This window comes from Lipophrys pholis, assembly GCF_963383615.2.
Source record: "Lipophrys pholis genome assembly, chromosome: 5".
Classification (NCBI taxonomy): Eukaryota; Metazoa; Chordata; class Actinopteri; order Blenniiformes; family Blenniidae; genus Lipophrys; species Lipophrys pholis.
In genome coordinates this window covers 11953495-11966985 of record NC_137628.1, presented here as the reverse complement: position 1 = coordinate 11966985, position 13491 = coordinate 11953495, and the positions used below count along the sequence as shown (strand labels likewise).

The 13491-nt window shown below is 43.0% G+C and overlaps 1 protein-coding gene across 1 annotated transcript in view; it reads left to right on the top strand.

Annotated features, from left to right (window-relative positions):
• Positions 1-2988: 2988 nt before the first annotated feature.
• LOC308109802 (slit homolog 1 protein-like) overlaps positions 2989-13491 on the top strand; it is a gene marked incomplete at both ends in the record, with an annotated part of 81032 nt that continues 70529 nt past the window's right edge. Inside the window, one exon of the mRNA XM_080463608.1 lies at positions 2989-3185. Coding sequence (XP_080319734.1) covers positions 2989-3185 — 197 coding nt within the window. The remainder of the gene's footprint in view (positions 3186-13491) is intronic.

The following is a 13491-nucleotide window of genomic DNA, read 5'->3' as shown; positions in this document are numbered from 1 at the left end:
AACTAGTTTGTTTTCACAAATGACTATTTTTATTCACAGCCTGAATAGAGCTAAAGCTGATCATTAATACTTCCTAAATAACACAGACATTAAAATGTAATCCGAGTTACTTTTTCAAATTTGTTTCTTTTTTCTTTTTTTTTTACAAGAAACTAAGTAAATATAATACTGCCACTTGTTAGATATAATATCTATTTAGGTCACTTATGAGAAAGAAAAAAAAGAAGATAGAATATAGATTATTTTTTTTTTTTTCATCATGCACTTTGAAAATAAAAGTCGAAATACAAAGTGGAATCGTGTCTTCTGGTTCATCTCGAATCATTTGCTTGTGGTTGCCCAAATAATCATATTAAATCAAATTCTGACGATATAGAGTTGCTCACTGCTTCTCAACCTCTGGAATTACAAGGGACTTCTTTTTTTTCTTATTATCCATTATATATAACCTATGTGGTGATAAACGTCTTGAAAAACTCATACATATGTATTCATCATATTTTATTTTAGCTGCTCAACTTTTTCAGGCGCTCAAGCACCGGAGCACCACTGGGACGGATGTCTACCTCCCTGATACTCCATAAAAAGTCAGTGAGAAGAGCGACAGTAAGCTGCATGCTGCACTGCTTCTTCAAATTCCTAACACTGATAACTGCACTGTGTTTGTGAGATGAAAGAGAAAGCATTTCTTTGAAGAAGCAGCGAAATGCACTGGCTATTTATTTTTCTCCTGGAATTTACCTCCTATTAGTTCAAATACTCTCCTGTAACTTAATGACTTGTAACTGTAGTCAAGAGAACAGTGTCCAGTAAATCCTCACAACACTCGATTTGAGACGGAAGCATCTGGTCTGTACTTATAGAAATCAATTCAGACGCGTCTGCATTGACGCGTCTGAATCCCCCCCCACCCACACACACACACACGCACACACCTCCTCTTTGGCCCCAGAGATGAGGGGATCCAACCCCCCCCCCCCCCCACACACTCCCCCAACAACCCACCACCGAATGTCAACATCTCGTCCGTCTCTTTGTTGCAGATTACAGCCCAATGAGTCGTTTATTTGCGTGGCACAAAGGAAGCAGCCGGGGCTCTCCGCCTGTGGCCAATTTGTTTTCCATCACTTCTGAAGCGCGCCGGGTTAAATTAACCAGTCACAGCGAGTCTGCCGGGAGCAGACAAAGCCGGGGCCACGAGCAATAATCACTCACGTATGGTGGTAAATAAAAAGCCGGGTAAACTGTGCCCTCCAGTCGCAAACAGGCTAACAAATGACAACTCCGATCTGCTGGTTGGGGGGTAGGGGGGGAGGGGTGGGGGGGGGTGGGGGTTGTCTAATAATACTGCCGCACATGCCTGCATGATACAGAGATGATACGGGGAAACGTGTGTCAGCTCCTGCAAACCAACGCATTTGGTATTTTTCTTTCCTTCTTTTACTGACCTAAAGCTGAGATCTGCTCCAATTTAGTTACTGTCTTTGTACTCAAAAGGTCATTTCATTACTTGATTGTCAGGCGGGAAACGTAATTTCAGCTATTTATGATGCAAAAATAGAACATTTGAGCTTGTAAAGGGGGCTTTAGATGGGTGGGCACAGATTTTCATGTCCTGATGTGGGAGTGCAGAATGGCAGTTTTGGTAGCTTTCCTCCTCTCAGATTATTTCCCCCTCTGTTTTTTTTTTCTTTTTTTCTTCTCTCCCCTTGGTGATATGGCAATCACAAAAGCTGAAGCCAGGGTTTCTGTGAAGGTTGGAGGAAAAAACGAAATACTCAGCCAGGCTGAATTTGAATTTCAAAGCCACTGCCAGTGAATTCATAATAGACTTCTGAGTAAGCTCTGTGGCAGCTTATGGCTTTCCAGTTGTGCCAGTCTCAACCCGAAACCCTCCGAAGCTCCTAAAGTTTTCTTCTTTTACCAGAAAATAATTTCTGTGTGTGTCATCACATCAGCACAACTTCCCTACAAACAGTCTCTGCTCTCAGTCCCCCCCCCCCCCCCGAGCTCATGATCAGATGCTTTTGGTGGAGGGGTTGATCACGATTTCCTCTTCCTCATCGTCTTCCTCTTCCTCCTCCAGTATTTCTCTCAGATTTTCCTCATCAGGTCCGCGGGCTCTTTTCTTTCCCCAAAAGGAAGAGAAAGAAATAAACCATCACTGGAGGTGGCGGCTGCTGCTTCTGCTGTCACTGAATAGATGTGAGTTCACTCTGGGTGGTGGTAGTGTGTGTGTGTGTGTGTGTGTGTGTGTGTGTGTGTGTGTGTGTGTGTGTGTGTGTGTGTGTGTGTGTGTGTGTGTGTGTGTGTGTGTGTGTGTGTGTGTGTGTGTGTGTGTGTGTGTGTGTGTAGAGAGGAGGAGGAGGAGGAGGAGGAAGGGATGTGGGGTAGGAGGAGTCTCGCTGCTGTTATTTGTAAAAAGCTTTTGATGGATGATTACGCTGTGTGAGTGTGAGATAGAGCGAGCGAGGGGAGTTCCCCCCTCCCTCCTTTTCTTTTTCTAGTGGCTCACTGTTCAGTGCACAATGACTCAATGAAAAGTGGAGGGGAGAGGCGAGCTCACTGTACGGCTGCATGGCAGAGAGAGAGAGAGAGAGAGAGAGAGAGAGAGAGAGAGAGAGAGAGAGAGAGAGAGAGAGAGAACAGAAGAAGAGAAGCCAATTGGAAGGAGCTCTAAAGTAGAAGAAGAGGATATACTTGTCTACCCCCTCCTCCTCCTCCTCCTCCTCCTCCTCCTCCTCTTTATCTCTCTTGAAAGGCCACTCTGGGATCAAGTGGCAGTGGTTCAGTGCGAGCTGAACTTCACCTGGCTCTGCTGCCTGCCTCCAGCCTCTCCCTCAACACTTTTTTCTCCAAAGGAGGTGAAGCACCGGTGGTGTGCTGCTCGCTCATCCCAGCCAGGCAGGAAGCAATAGGATCTGGTTTCCACCCCCACCCACACACCCCCACCCTCACCCCCACTTGGAGCTCCACAGGAGAGCGAGGATGCCCGCTGGGAGAAGAAGGGACGGAGTCGGGACCGGGCTGTGGATGGCTCTGATTCTTGTGGTCCTGATGCTGCTGCTGGGCTGCGGAGCAAATGCTTGCCCCGCTTCCTGCAGCTGTCTGGGGAGCACGGTGGACTGCCACGGCCTGGGGATCCACGCCGTACCCAAAAACATCCCCAGAGGGACTGAGAGGCTGTGAGTACACAGCACACACATGCACACACACAAACACAGTCTCCTGCAGGGAGGCAGCGAGATGAGGGGAATCCTTCAAAGTGACGGCATCCTTACTTAAAGGAGCAAGCAGCACTTTAAATCTGGGCTTCACTCGTATAAAACACAAACAACAATAACAATATAAGCGGAAGTTGTGTGTTTAGCCACAGCTAAAGGATGGAGTTTGTGTGCGTGTTGAGGTGGTAGAGGTCAGTTTATCATAAGTGCCATTCATTCTGTATCTTTAGCCGAACAGTGAAAGGCAACGCTTTACCTCCAGACTTTACTCCCAGGAAACAGTTGCTGCTCTGCGGCATCCTTTTCCCCTGCAGTGACATTTCTATTCCTCCTTTCACTTTTCTGAACAGAAAAACATTCCTCACATTCTGCACCAATCATGCATCACCTAAAAATGTGAGGAAATAAAGCTCCTCTCACAAATTACATTCTTACCCCGTTGTGAGGGAAACCTGCTCTAAAAGTCAAGCAGTGTTTGCACATTCACTCCTGACATTTACACGACCCCCATGCTTAATTATACACAGCTATTCGATCCGATGCAATCACTGCAGAGGCTAATGGTGATGTTGCTCCGGACGACATTACATTGGAATGCGCTTCTAATCTTCTTTCCTCTTCTGTTGGTAAATGAGGCAAAACATTAGAAACAACTCTCGATTTAACTGAAGTCTGTGTCATCACCGCCAATAACTCTCGCCTCGGTAATGAACTGAGCGGAGTTATATCGGTAGAAAGGAAGTTCCCGGCTGAGTTGGATTCGAGGGATGAAGCTAATATAGTGGCCACAGAGTCAGTGGTAAGAATCTGACGCGTATAGTAAAGAAAACTGGCCTGACAGTCTCACTCGAGTCAAAATGTAAGGTTGGCTTTACACAGATCATTTAGCAAAATCAGTCGGTCCCTGAACCCACGAGCAAAGGTTGAAAAGCTCTTGTCACCTTCAGGTGCTTGGTCCAATCATCGAAGTGCAATAGAAACCCTGATTCTTGTCAAATGAGTTTCTGTAAGAAAAGTAGCTCGGACTCGTGAGTTGAACGTATCAAACACAGGACGGATGTGCACAACGGTCAAATTCCCGCTGCTGTTTTCACAGTTTTCTACATTTTGTAAGCTATTGGTTCTTTTTTTGAGTTGTGGAATTTATGTTGCCAGATGGAGTGCAAACGTTGCTCTGCTTTTCACAAAGTGTGAACTCTGCCTCGGCCATTACCTCTAAACTATGTACGCTGAGTGTCTTAAAGTTTCAGGTGCTGCTTTACATGAGTAGATGTCTCTGACATTCAGAGAGTAGTGTAGTAGTTCTTCTGCGAGGAACCTGGATGTTCCTCCTGTGCTTCCTTGGTTGATTAGTTGGATGGTTGGTTGGCCGGTTGGTTGGTTGGTTGCTTGGATGGTTGGTTGCTTGGTTGGTTGGTTGCTTGGTTGCTTGGATGGTTGGATGGTTGGTTGGTTGGGAAGTAGACTTTCTGCAATGGTGCTCATGACTTTGCTAATGTCTTACCATTAGCGATCCCCCATCCAACTTGTTCTGCCTGTGTGCTTGGTGAACGCTGGTTTAAATGTCCATCTGGGTGAATGAGCTCATCTACAATTGTTTTCTTGCTCATTGTTTTTGTTAATCAATAGCAAATATCTTAAACTTTGGGGATTTTGCTTTGAAATTAGTGATTGCTTTGAACCTAAATGCCTCAAAAACAAGTCAAACTAATTGTTCTTGGGACTGTTTGCATGTTTGTAAAATAGGTAGCGATACATCTGTCCCTGTGTAAACGCGTGCGCTGTATAAACTGTGCAGGATGAGAATCTGTGTTGGTACACGGTGAGTGTATGTGTTTATTTCAGGTTCTAGAGTGCCTGTGAATGAATAATTGATGATTGTCAGGGGTGCCAGCAGAGATACATTATCCTTCCTCCTCTCTGGGTTACTGTAGCGTGGACGATGTTTTCCCTTCTAAGGCTGATAGCGCTATGATCGGGGTATGGCGGGTGGGAACTGGACCCGGGCTCTCGGTCAAAGAGAAATGACCTGGAAAAAGTTGAGCCTGCTGACACACTTCTCCATTTTTCTATTTCTGTGTGACACAGAGTGAGAGGATCTGAGAGCATGAAGGGAATGGACCAACGGAACCCAGAAAGATTTAACACTGATGTCACAAATTATCACAAAATGGTGTGGCCATTTAGGAGTATCGATAAACTCATTGCTGTTTATCAGATTCAGAAACATTGACGTCACTGACGACACTGATCAAATAGAATAAAACACAAAAATCAGAAGACAAAACACAAAAGCATGTGTAGGCCATTTTTATAGCATATAAAAATGCAACATCAGCTGGTGTCAACAACAACAGTCACAGTGCGACTCAAAATGAAGCATTAATCAGTAAATTAGTCTGCTTTACCCCACGTAGGACCAAGATCCCGATTAAGTCAAACTGAAGTATGGATCATTGTGGCAAAAGTCACAGTGAGTCCTTCACGACGCACAATGCAGTCCAAATTATAAACCACCTTTTTAGAAATGTGAATGGCACAGCATCCAAACTATGTAACAAGCTGAGTAGGATTGTGATCAATTGGCCACCAGGACCGGGGTGTACCTGATCCAGCACTTGGTTTCAGTCCACAACCAGCCTGTAAGAGGAATTTGATGGACTAATGACATTTAACTGGTGTGAGAACAGACAAGCACTGGATAAAGATTTTATAGAGTGCAAAGTAGTGACGGCTGTGATGCCAGACCACTTGAGAACCACTGGTTTAGAGAGACCACGCCTGTTTACTTCGTAACACTCATCTGAGTGGTCTGGTAAATTAGCAGATGTTTGCAGAAATCCAAACTCTTGTTTGCTAAACATATGCAGAAATATATACATGAAATCTATTGAAACATTGCATACACAGTAACAATTTTGAGTGGAAATTGCAAACTTTGGTTTGCTTACATGAAAACATTCCCATCTGTCTTGGTTCAAACAATGGAAACGCCACTTTTCTGGAACATCTATGGTTTTAGTAAATAGTTCTTCGATCTACAATGACAGTGATAGATCCCAGTGATGTGCTACTCACTTTCCTAAATTTAAGACCACTTCTTTAACAAAGTGGACCTGGACTCTGATCCAGACCAAAGAGGTGAACTCTGTTCGGCCTAAAAACATAGGACTTGGTTCACTTGCCAGTTAACTGTGATCTGGTCTGTGGACAGTATGAAATCACAGGGACCATCCAGCAGAAGTGCAGGTGCTCACAAAAACAATGATGTTTTTTAAATTGTTCAGCGTGATGATGGTGGCATGGGGATTTATTCAGTCAGTGCCGCATCGAAGTTTAAAAAAAAAGAAGTGACAATAGGGTCAGTGACTTGCTACGGAAAAGTGAGGGGGAAGAGAAGGAGGAGTTCATATGGTCCGATGGTCTAGACGGTATTCTCGGCTCAAGAGCAACGAGCAGCTGTTGCTCTATTGTTTTTGTTGTGAACAAGCTGGCTAAAGGAGCTGGATTTGAGCTTTGAGTCTGGACCAGTCAGCGAGCCAGGTTTCTACTTCGTCATGCTTTTATTTTCTCTTTGGTCAGTGTTTGTTTTGGGCAATAGCACCCCCAAACAAGAAACTGTTCTAATTGCATGACGTTGTCCAGGCGGTTTGTCCGCTCTCAATAGTGTAGTGCAAAAGAAAACCAAACCAAATGAACGTGTGAACAACGTTTTCCGCCCAACCGAACCGAGTCCCCGGACTCTCCTGGTGGGAAAGTATTCTTAGTCAGATGTACAATATGTCATACTGAACACATAGAAGACTGGACTCTTGCAGTGGGGACATTTCTTTGGACCAAAGTTGGAAAATAAATTAGTTTGATGATCATTAGTCTTATCAGTGGTTGTGTGCTGAGGAACAGCTATGGAAGCAAACGGAAAATTTATATATGGTTCAGTATTTTACAGGAATCTGTAAGGCGGCATGGTGGCACAGTGGTTAACTGGGTTAAGTGTTGTTACTGTTGGTTGTAAGTAGCTGTAGATTGTAGAAACAGCCACACTGTACAGTGAAGTGAAGCTATGGCTGTAGAATTTCTGACACTGTCATGAGATGATCCTTCGTTGCAAACCCTTAAAAGTTAAGACCAAAGACGAATCACATCATCATCATCCTTTACCGTTCTTATAAAACAGAGCGGATTTGTCTTGAAGTACTTCGGCTGAGAATTGGAACCAGACAAAAAGTGTGAACACAACTCAAATCATCCCTTTTAGTGTTTTACCTTGGGAAATCATAAATTCTTGAGCACAAAGCCAGGCAACAATACCCAATCAAGATAAACGTTATCATTTCTACATGACCCTGATGGGACTTGAACCCGTGTCTCTGTGTTTGTCGCGGAGCAGTTTCACACACTGGTAACACAATAGATCTGCTCCTGTTTTAATCAATCGCGCTGTCTCCACAAGCCGTGTAATGATGGTTATGCTGCTCGTGTAAACATAGACGGCGTGGCCTTTTGACCTGTGAACTGTTTCCCTCATCCCACGGCTCGGGAATCGCAGCGTCCTGCGGCCGCCGACGGTGGAGAGGAGGGACTCATTAAACAGCTATTTGTAAAAGATCCAGTCGCCCAATTAGCATGTAAAGTGATCTGAGTGAGCGTGTGCGTCAGCTGGACAGCTCGCCACGGAGGGAGAGAGTCAGAGTGTGTGTGTGTGTGTGTGTGTGTGTGTGTGTGTGTGTGTGTGTGTGTGTGTGTGTGTGTGTGTGTGTGTGTGTGTGTGTGTGTGTGTGTGTGTGTGTGAGAGAGTAGAGATGGAGTGTGTGCTCAGTATTTCCCTGGGAGACAGCTGGCAATAAGAAGCTCATTTATCAAGGTGACTGCACCAGTCAAACTAAACACCCTTTCTTGTTAGATTGTCATGGCAACATTGGAAAAAATGGTCATGGTCATTTATGGGGGAAAGTGTGTGAGAAAGACAGTGAGCTCTGTCGTGGTTTTTCATGTGAATTACACAGCTGAGTCTTCCCTTGCTAGTATTGTTATGCGTTTGTTTGGAAACTTTTGCCAGTTGACATTAGTCACAAATTTCCACACATTGAACAGTTTTCCTTATAAATGGATGGTAATTAAGGTCATTTAAAATGCCAGGCAACGACTCTGTTGGTAGAGAGGGTCAAACTCCCATGTAGGGTGGTTCGATTGCCCATCTCACTGGGTAACTGCACTAAGGTCCTCCTGATCGCAGTCATCATTGTTTTTGCACGTGTGAATGGTTTAGTTAGTGAATACATGAATACCAATGAAGTCTACCAATCGGGTGGCTGTGCCTCAGACCGGTTGTCTGTCAAAATGGAAGTTTGCAATGTCAATTCCCCATCTCCCTCTGTCCACATGCCCAAGTGCCCTTGAGCAAGACACTGAACTCCAAATATGCTCCCAATGGATTGATTGAGCACCTTGCATAGCAGCTGCCTCCACTGATGTGTGTGAATGGGTGATTGTGGTGAACAATGTGAAGCGCTCACTCCGTGGGAAAGTGCTATATGAGTGAAATCCATTTAAGTGTGTAGAGACTGTTAGAAGTGGTGAAATGTGATTTAGAATTGAAAGACCACTTGTCATTTTTGAGGGAGCAATTAAAAAAGAAAAGCCATTTTACACAACGTTTCGCCTTTTTCTATTCTAAAAATGTCCTTCAAAATGCACTTTCAAATAATGTAGCATATTTCTCTGAACCTGAGTAGCAAAATAAAAGTTTTGGATTGAAATAAAAAGATTTTATTTTAGATGATCAATTCAGTGAAACAGTTTTTATTTTATTTTGAAAGCAGTTTTATGTATTCTTGCTTTAGCCATCTTCACCTTTTGTTGAATGATTACAATTCCAATCTCAATATCATACAAAATAGGTCATAAAATACAGATGTTCAGCAACACTCGTTCAATATAGTGTAAGATGCCAGTGTTTCACCTGACAACACCTTGACTATTAAAAAAATAAATGTTTATATTGCAGCAGCAGACACACTGAGAACGATGTAGTTAGTATGCTGGGCCACGGGAAGGCGCTGTTGCTTGTTTTTGTAATGAAAACACCAGACGTGTGCAGAGAACAATACGCTACAAACATGAATAAAATTGCGAGAGCCCGACAGTCATATGGACTGATGATGAATAGGATGCTATCGGAACGGAAAACTTTCATTGCATTTTAGGTGTGTGTTTACTTGATAACACTGCTCGGAGCCACTGAAAACACAACTAATTTACTGCTGTCAAGATGGAAATTTTCCAAAATACCTCCAACTCCATGGAAATGGGAACAAATAAATTTTTCTGAAGTGCTCCGGCTGCCCTTGAGCACCACGGCCATTGTTCACAGTTCTTCTGCTCATCCACAAGCAGATTGACAATAACAATAACATTTGCCTCCAAAGTGTCATGACTCCCAGTCCTTATTCCCCTGGGACTTGGTAGTTTTAGAGTTGAGAGTCATCTGGAAAACAATCCAGCTTCTTCGTCTGTCCATACGAATGTCTTTGTACTCCCACTGGTAATGTTTATAGCTTATTGTTCTCTGCATGCATGTGTGTGTCGCTTCATTACAAAAAACAAACAGCACCCACTAGTGGGCCTAACTGCTAACTACAGCGTTTCCAAAACGTTGCTGAGTAAACGCAAAACTTTTCAAAAACAAAAATGCAAAAACGAGGCATTTTCACATGAAACATTGTCGTATAAATTGGGCCTCAGTAAACACGTAATAAACAAAGTCTTTATCTGAAGGAGGTTCATGAAACGCCACAGGAATTTTCATTGGAAACAGATACAGGAAGTTGTGGCATTTGCTCGTAAAAATAAAAACACAACCACTGTTCTGTGGTGCACCTTGAGGGAGGTTCTCTCATTCAGAGTGGAAGGGGTGTGTCGCTGACGTGTGGGGTGTATTGGTGATGCGGGAGGTGTTAAAGGAGGAAGGGCGGTGAAGTCACGTGTGAAATGTTTAACAGGTCTACTGTCCTGCTGCGTGAAGCATTAAAGAAAAACGACTCGACAACTCTGTCCGTCTCCTCTTTCACGGCTTCCACATTACCAACACACCCCACACGTCACCGACACACCCCTTCCACTCTGAATGAGAGAACCTCCCTCAAGGTGCGCCACAGTTCAGACAATTTTCCTTGGTAAAGTTTACTAAACCCTCACTTGTATCACATTTTCTTTGTTTTACAACTATTGGACACAATTCAATAAAAACAGCAAGACTGAACACTGAAATGTCATCTGAAATTTCAATTAAACTTTTATTTTTCAGAGCGATCAAATGCCTAGGTACAATAAACTGAATGCAGTCATTTTAGCTGACAGTGTGGCATCATTTTAGGAATATTATTTATTAACGTTTTAGTTATCACACACTGCAGAGTAATGTCTTTCCTTCACACTTGAGATACAGTGGCTCAGTGATAGGGTGGATTGTTTTCAATGTCAAGGTTGGTAGTTTGATCGCCAGTCTCGCCTGGTCTATGTGTTGAATTGTGCTGAATCCTGAATTGCTCCCAAAGAGGTCAAACAAAATGCTTGGCAGCATCATGTTAGGAGTGTAAAAGCACTTTGAGACGACTGAAGTGGTGAAAATGTGCAGTATGGGATGGAAATATCAGCTGCGCTCCAGCAGGCAGAAAAAAAACTGGAAATTTTCCAAATATATATTTTAAGTAGCCCAACTTAATTGCTGCTGTTTTCGAGATGATGGACATGTCTGCTGTCTGGAAATGAGTGAGACGGAAGTCTTCAACCAAACTTTGTTCTGTCAGGTTGTATTTGTACGCTCCAGGGAGTGTGTGAGAAAGTGCAGATCGAAGTCTGTGTCGCACTCGATCTTTGAGTCTGGAGGAAAGAGATGTGCCAGCGTGTGTGAATGGTTTCTTCCTGCTTCAGAGTGAGAGGAGCATCAGCACTACTGAGAACAGAAAACACATGTGGACTTTTTGCCTTTTATGACATCGCCTGACTTTCAGTCATCAACCTCATTAACCCCACAGGGAGCAACATTTACACCACAAGTCCTGCTAATAATTCAAATAAACATGTCTGAGTTCACGTTGAGCTTGGTTGTACAAATGATGTTTATGCTCCTTTTTTTAAGTAAGACCCAACAAACCAGTCAGAGACGTCCATATACGATTCTGAGACTTAAACTTTATTTTACTAGTATCTGACATGGACACTAAATGTTGGGAAACTCTGGCAACCCAAAGACTGAACACATAATTCAACAAAGAAAAAGTAGCTTTTTTTCCTGTTTACATGGAGATTGTTTCAAAAAATATTGGTACTCCAGACACTGTTTTGAAATAGTACCATTTTCAGAGAGTCCAAATGTCATTGTATCAGGTTAAAACACATGGAAAACGTACTGTTTTCACTTGAAGATGTCTTGCAAACAGGGCCTGAAGGTTATCCAGAGACAATAGTTTAAGAATTGAAGTGCTGGTCTGTAGTGGACATATTTTTAATAGCAGACAGTCTGAACACAATGTCTGGTCCATGCAGGGTTGACAAATTACAATACTAAAGCTGATCTACATGCCCGCCCTCAATTTGTCCCTCTCTTTTACCCACAACACCCACTCTGCTCACCTTATTTTGTTACATATTCCTCAAAATCACTCTGTAATTGGTTGAAAGCAGTTTTATGTATTTATGTAAAACTGCTTTGACAAAAAGTCAAAGCCATCCAAATCTGCTGCACCATCAAGCTGAAGTAATTTGGACAACAGGACAACAACACAGAATCCCATATGAGAAAACTAGTGGGAGCTCGAGATCTGGTTTTGTGCAGGGATGCCTAATGCTCACTACACACTGTGTGATATTCAGATGTCCCAGATGATAATTGTGAAGGAATAGTGGTGAAATCTTTGGTCTTGGCTCTAAATCGGAGGTCCTACGTTGCACTGTCGGTGGGTACAAATAGTTTATATGGTACAAATCTGAACTTGACCTCTCTTCCTGATATCTGGTGAGGATTCCTTTGGTAGCTTATAATGAAGCTCATATTTGACCTTTGTCTACCTTCATGGTGTGGAATTACTGACTTGGTCACTATTGACTTCCTCATTTGATCTATTGGTGGACATTTGGATTGATCTCTTGTTTTCCTCCTCCAAACAAACTTTGTTTAGTTTGTTCGCTACTTAGCATTTATTCCTTCCTTTCACTTGTCTTGCTTACTGCAGTCACTAGAGGTCAATCTTGCAATAAAATGGTTTCATGTGTTCGAACTACACTGGAAGATCCACTTGGTTTAAAATAAAGTTATGACACATTTGGAAAATTGGGCAATTATCAAGTTGTGAAAGTAAATTTTTTGTGCTTCACTGCAGCTGTCTGAGTTATTTTGGTGACAATTTCAATAGCAAAGTGTTGACTGTTCACATTATGTATAAAAAAAGTGAATAATCAGGTCAGACACATGTTTGGGCTGTGACTGCTCAGTTGGAACTATCCAGTATCAGCACATGACGGATTTCCTGACGAGTCTGGTGCCAAATCACAAAGCGTGATCAAAGGTAAGCTATTATCAGATTACTTTACAAGGCTATTTCTTTTGAGGAACATTTCAGAAATGCAAGTGTTGGAAAGAGAATGAGTCTGGCACCAAATTACAGTTACAAAAGATATGATTCTTGTAAATTGGTCAATTTGAATAAAAGGAACTTTAAAGGTGGAGAGAACTAAGAAAAGGCTAAAACAGAGAGTAAGCAGAGATGGCAGCATATGCTAATGTTTGTGTTTCATCAACTGCAGTGGAAGAAAAAAAAAACAAGAATACAAGCCTCACAGGTCTCATTCTATTCTCACTCCATGTGGTTTCCCACATACACATGTACATTTAGTATCTGAGTTTCACCATCAGTGCCTGCTACCTCAGCTTTCTCCCCTCCCTCTCCCCCCAAGCCCATCTCCTGGAATCATCAAACTGTCTCCCTTGTGGCCCCTTACTGGAAAAGATGCTGCTAATGAAGTGTCATTAGACCTGAAAGTTTGTGTGGCAGCTTATATTAGTCACATCTACTGGGTTCCTAACGGAGGGGAGGAAGGTGAGCGATGAGGAATGTGAGCGGGACAATGGAGGAGGGATCAAGGAGGGACTAAAAGAAAAGCTCATTAAGGCTTTTCAGGAGAGGAAGAGATGTGGAGGGGAAAATGAAGGAGCTATGAGTGGGTGTTGGTGCTTTTGGTCCCTTTGCAACCTAAATAAAGATTTGTT